Genomic DNA, 19,859 nt, shown 5'->3' on the forward strand with positions numbered 1-19,859 from the left:
TGGAGGCATCACGATTTTGAACCTCAAGCTATATTACAAAGCTGTAATCATCAGACAGTTATGGTACTGGCACAAAAACAGACACATGGATGAATGTAACAGAATAGAAAACCCAGAAATGGACCCACAACTATATGGTCAACTAACATTCAACAAAACAGTAAAGAATATCCAATGGAAAAAAGCAGTCTCTTCAACAAATGATGTTGGGGAAACTGGACAGCAACATGCAGAAGAATGAAACTAGGCAACCTTCTTACACCATACACATAAATTCAAAATAGATGAAAGATCTAAATGTGAGACAGGAAACCATCAAAAATCCTAGAAGAGAACATAGGCAGCAACCTCTTCCACCTTCCAACCTTCTACCTTCCATCCACCAGTGGATGTAGCCACTTCTTACTAGACGTGTTGCCAGAGGCAAGGGAAAGAAAAGCAAAAATGAACTATTGGGACCTCATCAAGATAAAAATCTTCTGCACCACGAAGGAAACAATCATCAAAACTAAAAGGCAGCCTAGGGAATGGGAGAAGACATTTGCAAATGACATCTGATAAAGGGTTAGTATCCAAAATCTATAAAGAACTTATCCAACTCAACATCTAAAAAACAAACAGTCCAGTTAAGAAATGGGCAGCAGAAGACACAAATAGTCATTTTCACAAAGAAGACACCCAGGTGACTAACAGACACATGAAAAGATGCTCAACATCACTCCTCATCAGGAGATCAAAACCACAATGAGATACCACCTTACACCTGCCAGAATGGCTAAAATTAACAACACAAGAAACAACAGATGTTGGCAAGGTTGCAGAGAAAGGGAACCCTCTTGCACTGTTGGTGGGAATGCAAACTCTGGAACACAGTAGGGAGATTCCTCAAAAAGATAGAAATAGAACTACCCTATGATCCAGGAATTGCATTACTAAGTATTTACCAGAGGATACAAAAATACAGTTTCGAAGTGGCACATGCACCCCGATGTTTATAGCAGCATTGTCAACAATAGCTAAACTATGGAGAGAACCCAAACGTCCATCGACTGATGAATGGATAGAGAAGAGGTGGTATGTATGTACACACACACACACACACACACACACACACACACACACAGGAATATTACTCAGCCATCGTAAAAGGATGAAAGCTTCCCATTTGCAACAATGTGGATGGAGCTAGAGTATATACTATGCTAAGCAAAATAAGTCAGTCAGAGAAATACAAATACCATATGGTTTCACTCATATGTGGAATTTAGGAAACAAAACAGATGAACATATGGGAGCAGAAAAAAAAGAGAGAGGGAGGCAAACCATAAGAGAACAAACTGAGGGTTGATGGAGGTAGGTGGCTGGGGGAAGGGCTAAATGGGTGATGGGGATTAAGGAGGGCACTTGTTATAATGATCACTGGGTGTTGTATGTAAGTGATGAATCACTGAATTCTGCTCCTGAAACCAATATCCCACTACATGTTAACTAACTCGAATTTAAATTAAAAATTGGAAGAAAAAAACCCCTTTCAGTACTTTTTCTAAAATGTGGCTTCCCACTTAAGATAAAGATTACAATAGCCTTCAGGCCCACCACATTACCTCTCTGATCTATATTCTTATGATTTTTTCCTTGTTCTCACCACTCCAACCACACCATCCATGCATGCCAAGTATGCTCCCACCTCAAGCGATTTGCACTTAGTGTTTCCCATGTCTGGAATATTCTTCTCTAGCTCCATATCTACAGTGTTCACTTCTTCACCCACCTCGGATTTTTGCTCAATTGTGACTTTCTCAATGAAACCGGCCCTTATGAACATATTTATGCTAGCAAAAATCACCCTGGAGTCAAAACGTCTCTATGCTTTTTCTCCATAGCACCATCTGGTATATAATATTTTATTTGTTCTTTATTATTTCTATCTCCCGTACTAGAAGATAACTTCCATAAAGCTAGGTCCTCTATCTTCATCATTGCTATATTGACAGTGCCTTGAACAATGGTTCTTAGCAGTTGTTCAATATAACTTGTTGAATGAATGAACGAATAAATCCAAGAGGAGCAAAAATTTTGGTTTATGGGTATTTGGCATTTTCTGCTTAGACTACCAATACCACCCCCATCTTTACGAATCTTATTATAGGGAGCACGGTTGGCAAAGGCACAGAAAGCAGGCACTCTCACACAACTGTGAGTGGAGGTGTATAAACCTCTTTGCAAAGGTATTCTGCAATACCTATCAACTTTTTAAATGTATATGCATTTTGCCCCCCAAATCTCTTTAAATTTGCGCAACGGAAATAATGGCACGGGGGCACAGCACTGCACCTGTTTTGTTTGTTTGTTTGAATCAAGACTGGAAGCAGGGGCTTCAGTTTCAGTTTAGGATGCGGGAAGCTGGAAAGAGCATCGCTGCCACCCTCACGACAAAATTAATGCTGAACGATTTCCTGGCGTTTTATTTAAAAATAAATGAGGTTGCTCGAGCGCCACGCAGGCTCAGCGAGACAGGGGAGAGCCCAAAGTCCAGAGGGCCAGCTGCAAATTCCACACCGAACCACCGCGAGGTCCGTAAACGTGCCCCCCACCCCCACCCTGGGTTCCTCAGCCCCGTTGGGGCCCCACTCAGCTCTCGCATAAGTTTCCGTTTCCTGGAACTGGACTCCGCCTAGTCCGGGATCAGATTCACTTTTCGGTTTCCTTTTCCCGCTCGGGTCCTGCGTTTAACAAAGCCCACGCCTGGGCAGCGACCTCGCGCCGCCGACGCCCCGCGGGAAGCGCGCGCCGCCTGCCCGCACTCCCCGCGCACGCGCACACGCCCGCCCGCGCGCGTCCCGCCGCTCGGCAGCTGGGGAGCCCAGTCCTGAGGAGAAAGCCCGAGGGGACAGCCGCCCCTCTCCCCCTCCCGGACGGCCCGCAGCGCCCAGCCACCATGAGGTGAGGGCTTTCCCCGCTTCTGCTCTCAGACTGCGTAGGCCTTTGTTTCAAGCCGGTGTTTTTCTTTCATCCCGTTGCCAGCGCAGCGGCACGGCCCTGCTGGGGGCCGAGCCCCTTGCGCCCTGCAGCCGGGCGTCGTGTTCGGAGCGCTCCCCGAGAGCCCTGTCCCGGTCCCGGGCGTCTGGAGTCGGGCCTGGCGGGGAGGGTGACCGCGCGCGCTTCCCGGGAGCTCCGACCCTCCAGGGCGTCCGCGGTCAGGACTGTCGGGTCGGGGAGCCAGGCGACGCGCCCCGGGAGCCTGTGCCCTCCCTGCGGCTTTTCTCCGCGGCGGCGACGGCCGTGCTTGGTTGTCGTCCGCCCCCGGGCCGTTCCCGGGCGGCTTCTACGTGGCACGCGTCTCCTGAGGCCCGTCGCCTTCCTCCCCCTCCCGGGGCCGCAGCTGCCATTCCCCCCGAGGTGGACAGACGCGGTTTGGCCGCAGCCCTGCAGTTGTCACCTAGGTCTACTACTGCCATTTTGCCTTTCCGATTCTGGGTCTGAGTCCTTCCCTTCCTGGGAGCTGCCTTTGTGCCGCGTCCAGATTCTTATTGTTCCCCCCAATCCGCTATTTTACGGGGGTGTCTTCGTCTGTCTCCTTTACTGCCTTTTGGTGGTGGGGTCCTTTTCTCGCCCGTTTCGTATCCCCGGGGGCTGGCACCCTGCCCGGTGCGTGATGAGTGAAGCAGTTAATGAGTTGACGGATGAGATTTGGGGCTCCTGAAGCTGAAAGCCCTTTCTTCTCAATCCCGACTCTGAACATCTACTAGTTGGGTGACCCAAAGCAAAGTTGCTTCCACGCTCTGAGTCTGTTCCTTATCTGTGCAAATTACTGGCATCCAAATCTTAGGCCTGTGGGCTTAATGCACGGCGTAGTACCTAATATTTGCAAATGTTTACTATTATTTTAAGTAAAAAAGAAATTTAATAAGTGCCTCGCTTCTCACATCTGTAACAAGGGAGGGAGGTATCAGGAAGGTGCCTGAAGAAACGAGGAGGAAAGGGGGGGTGCTCTGTATGTGTATGCAGGATGGGCTGGAAGAGGGGTGGACCCCAGTGGGGACTTTCTCCCAAGGACGATGAAAGACTGCTTCTTCCTGAGAAAAAGCCCCAAATTGCCTAAAGATAAATGTTGCCTTTTCAGACACAATAGCCTCTCTCTGCCAGCCTCCCAGAGACTGAATTTAAAAATTAAGCACAGTTTAAAAAATAACATTTCTCGAGGCATCAAGTTGTGCATAAATTCCAGAGCCTGGGCAAGGCACTTCAGTGACTGAATAGCCCATTGAGATCTCACAACCACATTCGAATTACCTGAGGCAGCCCTCCTTATCGTTCTTGAGCGGGGCTGGTGTAAACCTTCACAACAAAAGCAGATGTTCATTTTACTCTGTGGATGGACAGGGGGCTGGTTAGCCCGTTTGTCACCCATCTGGGCAGGCTGTTAAGGAGATGTCTTGCCTCTGAGTCTGGTGCAGTTACACCAGAGTAAGGAACAAACTACCACGGGACAGCCATACCAGGTTTCCCAGTCAGGGCCATAGGAAATAGTCCAAAACTTATTTTCAGAATCAAAACATGGAGCCAGACAGAGAGTATGCCAAGATATAAAGACAAGTGGGATAGGGAGAACTGCAGTGGGAGAAAAGTTTGGAGCCATTAGCAGGAAGCGAAGAACTAGTAAGAATTCCCTCCTCTGGAATCCAGGTACTTGTTATGCTGATCGCCTATACCTCTGGGCTGGACGTGCCAGAAGTTGTCAGCATGTAACTACATTCATTCAACAAATATTTATTGAGCTTCTGTTAATTGCCTGGACTAGTAGATTCCAGGGACACAGTAGTGAAAGATACAAAAATCAGAACAAGGTCCCTATTCTTATGGGGCTTAATTTAAAATGGGGGAAATAGGGGCACCTGGGTGGCTCAATCGGCTGAGCATCCGGCTTCGGCTCAGGTCATGATCTCACAGGCTGGTGGGTTCGAGCCCCACATCGGGCTCTGTGCTGACAGCTGAGAACTTGGAGCCTGCTTCAGATTCTGTGTCTTCCTCTCTCTGCCCCTCCCCAACTCGTGCTATGTCTCTGTCTCTCAAAAATAAATAAACATTTAAAAAAATTGCCTTTAATGGGGGAAATAGATAAACAATAGATAAACAATAGATCAATTCAGAAAGTGTTAAGAGCTACAAGGAAAATAAAATAGTGTAATGGGCTAAGAAAGTGATCTAGAATGGAGGGGGCTATTTTAGATCTGCCACAGGTGGCCTCCTGGGTAGGGAATGTTGGAACTGAGTTACAGGAAAGAACTAGTCATGTAAAGACTTAGGAGCAGAACATTGCAAGAATAAACACAACAGGGATAAAAGTCCTTGAATTTGATATGTTTGAGAGAGGAAGAAGGTCAATATGTCTAAAACAGTGAATGAGGAGGAAAGTAGGAGGAGAAAAGGTTGGACAGATAGATAATACCAAGTCCTTTAGGGACTTCTAGGACATGACAAGGGTTGGATTAATTTTTAAGGGTGTTGGGAAGCCATTGGGAGATTTTAAGCATGAGACTGACATATCTGGTTCACATTTTCAAAAGTTTACTAGTACTCTGAGGGGATCAAGAGCCAACGCTGGGAGACCAGATATTTGCTCCATCTCAAAGGAAAGATGATTGTGGTTTAGACTAGGAAGAAATGGAGTAGAAATGGAGAAAAGTGGATGGATTTGAGATGTATCTGGGTGATAGAATTAACAGGACTTCCTGTTGTATTGGATGAGAGGTTGAGGGAAGAAGAGAAATCAGCTTTCTCCTAGATTATTTGGCCTGTGGAACTAAGAGATGCCAAAAAAGATGAGGTTCTGAGGAGCAGGCTCAAGGAATCCAGATTTCTGGATTGGCTATGTTTATTTGAGATGCCAGTTGATGTTTATTTTTAATGTTTATTTATTTTTTTTAATGTTTATTTATTTTTGAGAGAGAGAGAAAGACAGAGTGTGAGCGGGGTAAGGGGAGTGAGAGAGGGAGACACAGAATCAGAAGCAGGATACAGGCTCTGAGCTGTCAGCACAGACCCCAACCCGGGGCTTGAACTCACATCTGTGAGATCATGACCTGAGCCAAAGTTGGATGCTTGACTGAGCCATCCAGGTGCTCCTGAGATGCCAGTTGAACTTCTAACTGAAGATGTGAATAAAAAGTCATTAAGTTTGGAATTTAGGGAAAAGATCAGAGATCAAAGAAATGTATTGGAAGATCATTAGGTCTACGTTAGAAAGTCTTGAATTGTGGGAAAAAATATTTTAATTCACTTCTCTTAATAATGATGATAATTGGATCTTGATAACTAAGAGTTTTGCCCTTCCTTTGCACCATTTCAAAAAAATGTTTTAATCTTTATTTTTGAAAGAGAGAGACAGAACAAGAGGGAGACACAGAATCCAAAGCAGGCTCCAGGCTCTGAGCTGTCAGCACAGAGCCCAACTCCTGAGCCAAAGTAGAACGCTCAACTGACTGAGCCACCCAGGCACCCCTGGTTCATTTTTAAAATATTTTTACCCAGCTTTTTGTTGTTTGAGAGAATCACTAATCATCCTTAAGTAAATCTCTCTGCCACTCCTTATCTAAAGCACTGTGCACAGCAAATCCTGGCGAGAAATAGTTCATCTAAAACAACTGCAGCAATGTACAATGTTGTGACTTTAGAATGAGGGTTCATATTTGAAACCATTGTTTTCTTAACCTGAGACCTTTAAGTAAATATCTGGCATATCCTTTCTAATGGGCAGCCACACAGACCTCTTACCTGCTCTTTAAGCTGCTCTCTAAAATCCCTTTATTTTTATTTTTATTTTTGTAGGTCCTCCTGAGGCAAAGTGAATTTTAAATACATTGTATATATCACATATTTTAAAGCAAGCTCTTTGTAAACAACCTCTAATTTTTATATTGAAGAAGTAGTATACCATTATGGTCGAAAGGCATTAGCTTTTCAGTCAGGCAGAACTAGGTTTGAATCTGGGCTCAGCCAGTTGATAGCTGTGTAACCTTGGAAACGTATTTTAAACTCTTATCTCCCTGTCTTCATCCATAAAATTGGGAAAATAATAAAAGATTCTTAGAAAAATTACATATAATTCGTATAAAGTGCTTGGCACACTGCCTGGAATATAGTAAACCAGGGTTGTTGTTTTCTTTTTTTTTTTTTTAATGTTTCTGTATTTGCTTTTTTTTTTTTTTTTTTAAGTTTATCCATTCACCTTGAGAAAGAAAGAGATCATAGGGAGAGGGGAAGAGAGAGTGAGAGAGAGAATCTCAAGCATCTCTGCACTGTCATTGCAGAGCCAGATTCAGGGCTCGAACTCACCTGAACCGAAATCAAGAGTTGGATGCTCAACCGACTGAGCCACCCAGGAGCCCCAGCTTCAGGGGTTTTTTGTTTTGTTTTGTTTTGAGTACTCATCTGATTCTAGATAGTATGTTATAAATAATATAACATTCATACTAACAAACTGAATCTGCAGTGAGCCCAGGTCCTTTGTTTAAGTTGTTTTTTTTAAATATGTCCTTGTCTGTCATTTAATTTAGCTCTTCACCTTGAATAAATAGCAGAAATTTCAAGTTAAAGGAAAGCTCTAACCTGTTGGGCTTGAAATCTTTTTATCTGTTAAGCCCTATAGGCCCAGTGTCTCTAACTCTCCCATCCCATATAGTAGCCATTAGTCATATATGTGGTTATTGTAATTAATTAAAAGTAAATAAAAAATTAGATTCCTTACCTGTACTAGTAACATTTCAAGTAATCAGTGGCCACATGTGGCCAGTGTGTCATATTATACAGCACACATAAGAACATTTCCATCATTGCAGGAAGTTCTTTTGGAAAGCTCTGGTGTAGAACCTACTACATATGCTAAAATGTGAGACCTGTATATTCAATTTTATTAATTATAAACTTAAATGCCCCCTAAATATAATATTAAGTCAATTATTTATGTTTACATTTAGTATTTATAAAAATTGGAAAACAATTCATGGAGTAGTATTTAAGTTATAAATATGAAATGGTTTTATTTTTCCAATCACTACTGCTAATGTGCAATTAATTCAGTTCTCTAACTCTTCTGTTACTTTTTGCTATTAGGACAGCCCCTTTCCAGTTCCTAAAGACTCTGTCTGATTCCATTTAAAACCTCAATCTCCTATTTTTTGGGTTTTTTTGAGAGAGAGAACATGCATACACAGGCAGAGGAGGGGCAGAGGAAGAGAGAGAATCTTAAGCAGACTCTACACCCAGCACTAGCCTGGCATATGAGATTATGACCTGGGCCAAAATCAAGAGTCATACACTTAACCAACTGAGCCACCCAGGCGCCCCACCATATGTGATTTAAAGCATTCTTCTCATCCTTCTCACCCCCCACCAAATATTGATGTAAGTGCTCTACAGAAAGGGAAATATGATAGACTAGACTTTAGGATGACTGGTAAGGTGGGGGTGCAGCTTTAGCTAAGGTGATTAGGGGTACCACTCTTTAAAGCGCTGACATTTGAGCCAAGACCAGAATTGTGAGAATAAGTAAGCCCTAGAACTCTCTTAGGAAAAGTTCACAGAATGTGGGAATAAAAAGTACATGCAGATACCCTTAGGTAGATACGTACTTCGCAGAAGAAGTAACAAATTTTTTTAAAGGACTGTATGGCTGGAGTGCAGTGAGTGGGAGGAAAGTTGTACAAAATGAGGCCAGAGAAGTAGTCAAGGGCTGGATGACATGGTTAGGAGTTTGAGACTGGAGATAAAGATTTGAATATTAACAATTTATAGCTTTGCTTCTGCGTCATGTTCTATCTTTCTTGCAGTTATCCTCACCTCTCTCCCCCAAGCATCATTTTCTCCCTTACTACTGGATCATTCCTATTGGTATATCATTAAGTTATTAAAAATATTGTGAGTAAAAATTATTTTGACGATTCCCTCAGCCTCCTACCTTCCTTCCAGATATAGCTCTATTTCTCTACTTCCTTCATAGCAAAATTCCTTGATAAGAGTGGCCTGTATTCCCCATATCCACTTCTTTACCTTGCATTATCCCCTTAACCCACTCCAGTAATATTTTCATCCCTACCATTCTAGTGAAACACTTAACATGGTCCTCCACAGCTTTACTCCTGCTAAAACTGTGATCTCCTGTCTGTCCTCGACTACTCAATCTCTTAGAATCATTGTACACTTGAATATTGATCTCTCTTTCTCAAAATAAACATTTTCTTCCTTAGGCTTTCATTGATACTAGGTTTCTTAGTTTTCCAGCTCCCTCACTGATTATTCTTTCTTGGCCTCCTTTCCTGGTCATTCTACTCTGCTTCATTTAGAGTGTCCTGCGGCTTAGTTTTTGACCTTCTCTGTCTATGCTCACTCCTCAGGTAATTTCATTCTAGATATTGTGGTTTTAAAGTTCATCTGCATGTTGATGACTCCCAATTTTACATCTATAGTTCTAACTTCACTCCTTGTTCCTGGTATTTTCCCTTATTAATATCCAACTTCATACTTGGTATCTTCACTTGAGTGTGTAATAGACATCTCAAAATTAATATTTCCAAATAGTCCTCTTGATTTATCAACTTACTTCCTGAAGTCAAAAGCATAGGCATCATCCTGCATTTCCTCTTTTCCTTATGGCCCTCCCTACACCCAGTCCATCAGAAAGACCTGTCAACTCTGCCTCAAATATAACCAGTCCAGTCCTCACTAACCCCATACTGCAACCACAGTGTAAGCTTGCATCATCTCTCCTTGGATTTTCTCTACAGCTTCTTTCATGTCTCCTTTAGGGAGATTTGCTCTGGCCGTGTTCTTTAAATTTTAACCACTTCTCAGAACCCCTGCCAACTTTCCATTCCCCCACCACCACCCTTTCGGCTTTATTTTTCTTTTTATTACCATCTCACATACTCTATACTTTCATTTATTTTTTTTCCATTTATTTTTTTGTCTTTTCTTGGTACACACCACTGCCCTATCTATTATAAGCTACATGAAGTCAGGTTGTTTTTTCTCTTTTGTTAACGGGTGTATCCCAACACTTAGAACAGTGCCCTCTACATTGTAGGCTCTTAGTACATCTTGGTTGAATAAATAATTTCCCTATCAGTTTCCCAGCTTCCTCTCTTGATCCTTGATTGTCCATTCTCCTCAGAGCAGCCAGGGGGATTTTTTTTAAAAAACTCTTACTTCAAATTGCCCCTTTCAAAAAGGCTATTCATTCACAATTATAACGGAAGTACTCCCCCAACCACCAAAACCCTTAATCCCATTACTCTGATTTTTTTTTTCTTAGCTTAATTAACACTTACTACTATCTGGAATTATAGTGTCCGTTTGTTTTCATATTGATTTGTTTACATATTTGTTTTCCATCAACTCATTTTGTTCCGTCCTCTCCCAGAATGGCATTGCCATGAAGAAAGGGCCATTTTCTAACTTGTTCACTGCTATATCCATACAACTAGAATATTGCCTGGCATATATGACATGAGGTGGTCAATAAATGTTTTGAGGGCACTATTACTATAATTCCCAAAGACATTTATATAACTATATATTTCACATACAAGTGGGTGGAGGATTCTGTGTGCATCAGAAAGGGAAATAAACATACATTCACACACACATGCCCTGTATACTGTTCATCCCATAATTAGGGCATTTTCGTCTTTGAGAGAAGACTTAAGGAATTTATTTTCTGTACATTTCTTAATTATAGTTAACAGTAGATTTAGAAAGTCTTTCCTGACTGCCACACCACCACTATCAGCAAAACAAATGAATAAAGCCAGAAATGTTAATTAGTTGCAGACAGTAGAAACCTAATTCAGAGTGGCTTAAGCAGACAGAGAGAGGTTATTTCCTTAAGTAAATAGAAGTCCAGAGTAGACGAGGTGATCCAGGCGAAACTAGTTACTGTCATGAACAATTTCTCTTTCTTCCCATCTAAGCTGTGCTTTCCTCTCTGTTAGATTCTTTCTCAAGCAGGCTGACTCTCCCCGAGTTTGGAAAGATGTCCACCGGCAAATCTAAGCTTATATTCTACCAACTTAAAATTTTTAGAAGGAAGGTGGATAGTTCTATCAAAGTCCCATTTCAGCACAATTGTATTTTAATTGGACTATCTCTGAATAAATCCCTGGGACCAGGCGATGGCCAGAATATCATGTGCCTTCCCAGACTAAGCAGTAGACAGCCCATTTCAAATCACATAGACTGAGAGTAGAGGGAGATGTTCCAGAAATGGAAACCAAAAGAGGCGTCCTTACCAAGTAAAAACCACAGATGTCCACAGCATCGGATTACGTATGTTTCCTGGGTCACTTGCAAGAAACTTTATGCTGAGTTGTAATTGACTACTTACAAGGTCTGTATAAGCAGGGCTGTGTCTTGTTCGCAGCTACATACCAAGGGTTATCTAGAAAATCTTACACATAAAAGGTTCTCAGTAATGAATAAATATTTCCTTGTCCTTCCTTTCCCCTTCATCTTCCTAGTTTCAGAGATAGTGTTTCCAGTGTGCCCTGCAGATATTCCACTGTGCCTTGCACAAAGGGAGCTCAACAAGTATTGTAAAGTGAATTTTAGGGGCAATGATAAGGTAATAATAAGTATTAGCTATTGTTGCCCACAACCCCAGAGTTCAGAAGGATGTAGCACTTAATATCAAATTTACTAAGCTTACTAAATTTCCTTTTGCCTTTTCCCCATCTATTTGGAAATATCTGTTACTCTCCTTTTATCTGTCTCAAACTTATGCTTCTCCTCATCTTGTGGTATACCAGTTACTGTGTGTTTCTGTGACTTTTCTCTCTGGGGGGTTTCCTTCCTTTCCTTCGTCTCTCTCTCCTTCTCGTCCTTCCTTCTTTCACAAAAATGATGCATTGGTATGGCTTCTGTGTCTCCTCCAGTGTGCCTCTTTTTCTTATTTCTCACCTCCTCTTCTCCCCCTTCCTACTCATAATACAGACATGTAATTTTTATATTAATTATTGACTGTGTATATAGTTATTATTCTTAATTTTTAAAGCAATTAAATAAAAACATTTTAAATTCCCTTTTGTAAAAATTGGAGGTACTGGTGGGTTAGTGACTGCCAAAGGAAATATATATTCTGTGACATAGAAAACCCTGACATCTCTCCAGAGCTGCTTTTGCAATAAATAATGAGAATATTTCTAGACTTTAACTCTACACCAAGGAAATTAGTATAAAGTTGTAGGGGACTAGTGCTTGAACTGTAAGATCAAATAAAAGATAGAAGTGTTGTTAAACAAAAAACAGTATTTAAGGTTTAAAGATTGATTATTTCCTTTATTTCTTCAAAGTTAAAAAGGATTTTATCTTTGCAGTGAAATTCCTAAGGACTCCTTGAAGGCCCTTCTGTTGGAGTTAGAATGTCACTTTACATGGAATTTACTTAAGGAAGACATTGACCTGTTTGATGTGGAAGATACAATTGGGCAACAGCTTGAATTTCTTACCACAAAATCCAGACTCACTCTTTATAACCTATTGGCCTATGTGAAACACCTAAAAGGCCAAAATCAAGATGCCCTAGAATGCTTGGAACAAGCAGAAGAAATAATCCGGCGAGAACATTCAGACAAAGAGGAAATACGAAGTCTGGTCACTTGGGGGAACTATGCCTGGGTATATTATCACATGGACCAGCTCAAAGAAGCTCAGAAGTATATAGACAAGATAGCAAACGTTTGTAAGAAATTGTCTAGTCCTTCTAACTACAAGTTGGAGCGTCCTGAGATTGACTGTGAAAAAGGGTGGGCACTCTTGAAATTTGGAGGAAAGTATTACCAAAAGGCTAAAGCAGCTTTTGAGAAGGCTTTGGAAGTGGAACCTGACAATCCAGAATTTAACATTGGCTATGCCATCACGGTGTATCGGCTGGATGATTCTGACAGAGAGGGGTCTATAAAGAGCTTTTCTCTGGGTCCTCTGAGGAAAGCTGTTACCCTGAACCCAGATAACTCCTACATTAAAGTTTTTCTGGCACTAAAGCTTCAAGATGTACATGCAGAAGCTGAAGGGGAAAGGTATATTGAAGAAATCCTGGACCAAATATCATCCCAACCTTATGTCCTTCGTTATGCAGCCAAATTCTACAGGAGAAAAAATTCCTGGGACAAAGCTCTTGAACTTTTGAAAAAGGCCTTGGAGGTGACACCAACCTCTTCTTTCCTGCATCACCAGATGGGACTTTGCTATAGGGCACAAATGATCCAAATCAAGAAGGCCACGCGCAACAGACCTAAAGGAAAGGATAAACTAAAAGTTGATGAGCTAATTACATCTGCTATATCTCATTTCAAAGCAGCTGTGGAAAGAGACTCTATGTTTGCATTTGCCTACACGGATCTGGCCAATATGTATGCTGAGGGAGGCCAGTATAGCAATGCTGAAGACATTTTCCAGAAAGCCCTTCGTCTGGAGAACATAACTGATGATCACAAACATCAGATCCACTATCACTATGGCCGCTTTCAGGAATTTCACCGCAAATCAGAAAGTACTGCTATCCACCATTATTTAGAAGCCTTAAAGGTCAAAGACCGGTCGTCCTTACGCACCAAATTGACAAGTGCTCTGAAGAAATTAGCTATCAAGAGACTTGGTCACAATGCTTCAGATGTGCAGAGTTTAAGTGCCCTAGGGTTTGTTTACAAGCTGGAAGGAGAAAAGAGGCAAGCTGCTGAGTACTATGAGAGGGCCCAAAAGGTAGATCCAGAAAATGCAGAATTCATTACCGCTCTCTGTGAACTTCGACTTTCTATTTAAATACATACTCTAGGAGATTAGTTATAAGCTTTTGTCTCCATTTTGGGTTGTATTTTTTGTTTATTATTTTAATCCATTGTTCATTATAGAGCCAATTCTTTTGAATGATTATTATGTACTAAGCATTATGCTAAATACTATTTTATATACGTAATGATGAATCTTTTTGCTGTTTTCTTCTCTTTTAAATTCATATAATCCTTTGAGAAACAGAAACATTTCAGCTCTTATAACTCTTAAAAATGGTTTGGTCATTATGACTTTATACCCTTTATCTTTGTTATTTATAATAAGTTTTTATTAAATTTTATCAAATTTCCCATATTATTCACACAGTGAGTATAATTCTGCATAAATGCTTGACACCTAGGTCAGGAATATTCTTTCAGCAGAATTATATTATTTAAGCTTTTAACTGTGTAGCTTGCAGAAGATGAACCCTTCAGTTACAGATGTTCTCACTTTGAGAACCTGATAGTCACCTAAAGAATCCTCTTGGGTGAAAGAAAAATGTTCATAATAATAAAAAACTTGTTATCTATGGTGACTTTAATAAAAGGAGAAAAATCTAGAACAGGAAAAAAAATTTCTTTAAATACAGAACTAAGGGACCCATGAGAAATCACAAGCATTATCTCCCAGAATGTTCATTAAGTAGCTAGAAATAGTTGTGAGAAAAAAAATGAATGGAAAATCATATCTCAAGTTTCTCTGGTTCTTTTAACTAGAAGAATGAACTTAAACTAATCTAGATGAAATTAATTTTAATCTTTCACATTAAAATTGCAGAATTTTTAGGTTAAAATCGTTAAGCTTGAAAGCAGACTAATTAGGAAATTGGGAGAAATGATAGACAAATGGGTAAAATAGATGTCCCTAACATACATCCCTAGATTACCAAGATTTCAGTGATTTGGGTTTCGGTCTGGACTGGATCATTCTCATACCCCCAATTTCTGGTCTTTGGTTCACTATTTTAGTATTCTAAAGTTACTTCTGTGAATCTTTTTCTTTTGTCTAAAGTTTTCAGATTGACATGTTTTCCTATAGATCCTTTCAGTTTTAATATCCATCTTGAAGGGTCACTGCTTAAGGGCACTTACCCCAGGGGACATTGTTAATTGGGATATTGCTAAAAGTAGCATCTCTAATGTTGCTTCTTTGATTATGGACTACACAATTATATTTACCACCACAGTATTAGTGGGAAAGTGTGCCATGTGATTTAATTCTCCATACCTCTACTGTAGCTCTTAAAACTACTGTATATATGCTTGTGTGTTTTTTACTTTTTGTTACTTTTTAAATTTTTTTTCCTGTTATGGTTTTGATTATTATAAAAGTAATGAATTCTCACTGTAAAATTTCAAACTCAGCAGAAGCATATGAATTTAAAATAAGAGCACTCCCCTCACCCTTCCCTAATTCTATGCCCCCATGGTAATCTGTTAACAATTTAATATGTATCCTTCCAGATATTTTTTCAATGCATATTCAAACATACATCCATACTACAATGTATTTCATAAATTAAATTTTTAAAAATGTTTGTTTTACTTAAGCCCCTGCTGTTTTTGTTTATTTTGCTCATTTGCTTATTCAAGAAAGAAGAATGGGAAGGGGATGATCTTTACTTAAGTATTTCAGAAACTTGGGACTGAAGTCCTGACCTATCAGTAGAAGCTTGTGTTACACTCTGCAGCAAATATTTTATTTTGCAGCAAGTCATTTTCCCCCACTGGGAATAATGTGATTAAGGTTATATTCCCAAGTAAGGAATTTGCACACAATGTAATACAGTTATGATATCAAAACAACGACACAACTATAAGCCTCTATTTAAATACTTAAATAGAGTCTATTAAGTGACTTTAAAATTCACTAGAGGGGCGCTTGGGTGGCTCAGTCAGCTGAGCATCTGACTCTTGATTTTGCCTCAGGTCAGGATCCCAGGGTCATGAGATAGAGTCCCACGTGGGACTCCACACTGAGTGTGGAGCCTGCTTAAGATTCTTTCCCTCTCTCTCTCTCTCTCTCTGTCTCTCCCCCTGCCCCTCTCTCTCATGCTCACTCTCTAAAAAAAATAAATAAAATTCACTAGATATTATAACATACCAACATATAAGAAGTCATAAACACCAAGAAAGTATAAAATTGGTATATGAAAAATACAACTCTATAAAACACTGAACTAAAATTAGTATGCTTATAATAACTGTAAGTTTTGTCACTAATTTTGGGCTTGCCTTCCTAAAAATTAAAACTATGTAGAGATAATTTCATAGAGTCTTAGGTTCTAAAAAGACCTCAGAGTTCATTCACCTTTACCAATTAACCATCAAAACTTGGAGCTTGAATTATCTTCCTAAATGATAATTTCATCTTCAGATAGTCCTAATCTTAGAAATTTGTTCCTTCCATTTAACTGCATACTTTTGGCCTGAAGTATATACATTTTGGTCTGTCTTTAGGGGCCTCAAAGATCTAATCCTTTTTAGAGGTGACATTTTGTATCAAAACTCTTGATTGCAGGTGGCATAAAACCTAGCTCAAACTGACCTAAGCAAAAATGGGAATGTAATGGCTATTGTAATTTAATAGTCTAGGGGCAGTACTAGGTTCAGATAAATTTGAGGGGACGAGTCACCAAATACATATCAGTGGCTATTATTGTAAGTCAAGTGATGCTGAGTAGCCAAAAACCAAGTGTCTACTATATATGTCTAAAAGTATTTGAAGACAATTGCTCTCTGTCCCCTAAGAATTCTTTAAGTTAAGCATGCTATTTTCTTTCAGCCCACCCCCATCTCCATCATGGTCAGTTTTAGTTCTCTCCAAATTGTCTTTATCCTTTGCTAATGGTTTGTGCTCAAAGTTTAACTTAATACCCAAACTGAGGTTTTAGGACTATAGTAGAATGATCCTTTCTTTTTTCTATGAACTATACTCCTATTAATGTGGCCCCAACCAAAATATCTCCTTGGTATCTACCCATGTGTAGGTTTTTCTACCCATGCCATTTAAAGGTATGTTTTTCATATCCTATACCTGAGCATTTGGCTTTTAAAAGTGCTTTATGTCACTTGGTAGCATTCAGCACTTCAATTCAGATAACCCATACCTCTTTAAAAAGTTGAGGAGAAGTGTATATATAAAATGCTAGTCATTGCAAATAACAACAGATAATGGAATCCTAACTGGTCTTTAAAATAGTAGCAGAAATAAATCTTGTTTTCAAGCAAGACCTAATCTTAAGAGGTGTGACCAAGACATAATCACTCTACTCAGCTCTGATCAGATTTGGCTCCATTCTGAGAAAGCTCCATCTTTGTGATCCTAAGATGGCTGCTGCATGTACTCTTATCCCAATGCAGTGGAAAAGAGTGTATTTGCTCTCCCAGCCGCTTAAGAAGTCTAGTTTTGCTCTCTGATAGGACTGCCTTAAGTGATGTGCCATTCTCAAATCAGTCATCATGGCCAGGGAGGAAGTTATGCTCATTAGTTAGGCCTGAGACACATAGCTGACCCTGAACGAAGAATGGGGAGAAAATGGACTCCCCTAGAAGCATATGGATTGCAAGCTGCAGGGGTGAAATTTTCAGGAAAATTGGTAGTGGATACTGACAGCCAAAACACCATGGGTATATAGATTCAAATTAATACCTTCTAACTCCACTCCATACATTTCTCGGTAGCAAGTAAAATATTTTGGAAAGGAGTTACAGTCATTCTTATCACTGAAGCCCCCGGTAAACTTTCTGATGGGATCCCAAGTGCTGTGTCTCCTTATTCTGGTTCTCCTAATCCTCTTTTTTATTCCTTCAGATCTGCACTCCACCTTGGCATCATAGGGGGCAGCCTGGTAAGGGGGTGGTATATGGAAGATGGAGGAAAGGAAGAAGTCAAACTCACACTGTAGTGATGGCTACCAACTGTAATTCAGACAACTTCAAAAAATAAAACAACCAGAGGCATTATGGACTGTGTTAATTGAATAAACTATATCCAGTAAAGCTGAGCAGCCCTTGAAAGGGCCATCACCAGCTTATTCACCAGCTGCTGTGAGGTCTCCAGGTCTTGAACATGACTAGTTCAAATTCAAGGTGACAAAAGTAGAGAATAAGAGTGGGCATGGAAATATCTGGACATCAAAGCCCAAACAGATTACATACATGAGATATATACTAAATTAGCATTACGGTTTTTAAGTTCCCTAGGTGAAATTATTGTACTGCAAAGTTTGAGAGCCTCTGGCCTAAAATATGGAAAATAAGGACAGAGAATATATTCTCTATCCATCATCTATCTATCTATCTATCTAATCTATCTATATTACTAAGCTACTAAGTGATGAGACTAGGACTTAAAACCAAACCCAACCTAAATTTGTAGTCTACTCTCTCTCCATCGTATCAGTGGTTCACAACCCTAACCCTAAATTAGAGTCACTGATTAAGCTTTTTAAAAATAAAATTCCTAGGTTCCCCCCACAGACTACTAAACTAGAACCTCTAGGGGCGAGATCTGGAAGTTTACAAATTTACAAAGCACCCAAAGTGATCCTGAGGATTAGCCAGGTAGGGAAATGGCTATTACAGCCTACAACACCACTGGTGGGTGGCCTTGTTGTTGTATATCCTATGCATTTCATTTGCAACTAGCAATCCTAAGGGCAACTGTATATGTGTTAGGTGAAAGTTAACAGTCCAAATTTAGACACAATTCTCAACCTGTTATGTGCAAGCTCTCCAAATAAAGAGGTTAGGGGAAATAACTGAAGGAAAAGCAAGAATAATGATCAATCGGGTTTGGGAAGGGTCTTGCCTCAGAATGTCAGCCTAACTTAGAATTCTGGAGCCACATCAGCTAAAGTAGAATCAGATAACCTAGGATTACCTTGAATCTCTTCCCAAAATTCTGCCTCATCAATTATATGAAGAGTCTCTTCAAAATCCATCAGAGTTGCCCACTAAAAGTTTCCATCTCTCCTTCTGTCTCACGTGCATATATACCTTAGCCCTTTCCACTGCGAAATTGGATTTTCAGGATCAGCTCTCTCTTTCCCCCTCCCCATGGCCTTTCTCTGGGACCTCAGTATGAACTATGGAGCCATCCTGTTCTTTTACCTTAAAGTACATAGTAACTCCAACATTTGCCACCTAATTCAGAAAACTCTCATATTCAGGGGCCATTGGGACAGTGAGTCATAGAAAAGAGTATTCATTTCATCTAACTTGTTTTTAGAAATCAGCAAACAAGAGCTGCCTTATACGCAGAAGTCTTTGGGAAACATGGCCTACTGCAACACTTATCAAACTTTAATGTGCTTGCAAATAACTTGGGCATTTTGTTAGGTAGATACTGATTCTGTAGATGTCACAGAGGGTCTGAGATTCTGCAGGCTCCCAACTAATAACAACACTGCTGTCAGGTAGGAGTGTACAAAACTGTTCGTCAAATTTGGCTACACATTGGAATCACCTGAGAAGTTAAACAAACTATTGGTGTGTGGGTCCCACCTCAGAGGCTGACTAAATTGACAGTATGATTTTTAAGTTCCCTGGGTGAAATTATCGTACTGCAAAGTTTGAGAGCCTCTGGTCTACAATATGGAAAACATAAACAGAGAATAAAATTAATTAGGCTAATAGACTTAATTCTGGGGATCCTAGATTTCCTCAAGTATCTTGCTTTTATTTGAATTTCTCAGTATATAACACAGTGCTTGGTATATAATAGGTCTAATAAAAGTTGCCTAAATTGAATTCCATAGTTTTTGTCCCCACCTCTGAAAGCTGGCCTTACTAGTTGACTCAAAGCCTGTGAAATGGGTCTAAAATCAGACTAGTTAGATAAGCTCATCATTTGGCCTGACAAAGTCCAGAATTATCGGGCCTGAGTTTATTTCTTTGCCTATTAGACAAACCAAAAAATATGCTCAAGGAAAGTGACTGTAATTGATTTCAGGTAATTTACCCCTTCAGGAAGACAGAAATGCTTCTCTCCGAGATGGAAGGTGCTCTTGGAAGCTGTTTTGTTCAGCACTA

At 40.2% G+C, this 19,859-nt stretch overlaps 1 protein-coding gene across 1 annotated transcript; it reads left to right on the top strand.

Moving 5' to 3' along the window:
• Positions 1 to 2,699: 2,699 nt before the first annotated feature.
• Positions 2,700 to 15,083, top strand: IFIT5 (interferon induced protein with tetratricopeptide repeats 5). The gene is made up of 2 exons (XM_042960976.1): positions 2,700 to 2,943; positions 12,369 to 15,083. The coding sequence occupies exons 1-2, from the start codon at positions 2,939 to 2,941 to the stop codon at positions 13,810 to 13,812; spliced, it is 1,449 nt and encodes a 482-aa protein (XP_042816910.1). The 5' UTR covers positions 2,700 to 2,938; the 3' UTR covers positions 13,813 to 15,083.
• The last annotated feature ends 4,776 nt before the right edge of the window (positions 15,084 to 19,859 follow it).

The sequence above is a fragment of the Panthera tigris genome, chromosome D2 (assembly GCF_018350195.1).
Source record: "Panthera tigris isolate Pti1 chromosome D2, P.tigris_Pti1_mat1.1, whole genome shotgun sequence".
In the NCBI taxonomy this organism is placed as follows: domain Eukaryota; kingdom Metazoa; phylum Chordata; class Mammalia; order Carnivora; family Felidae; genus Panthera; species Panthera tigris.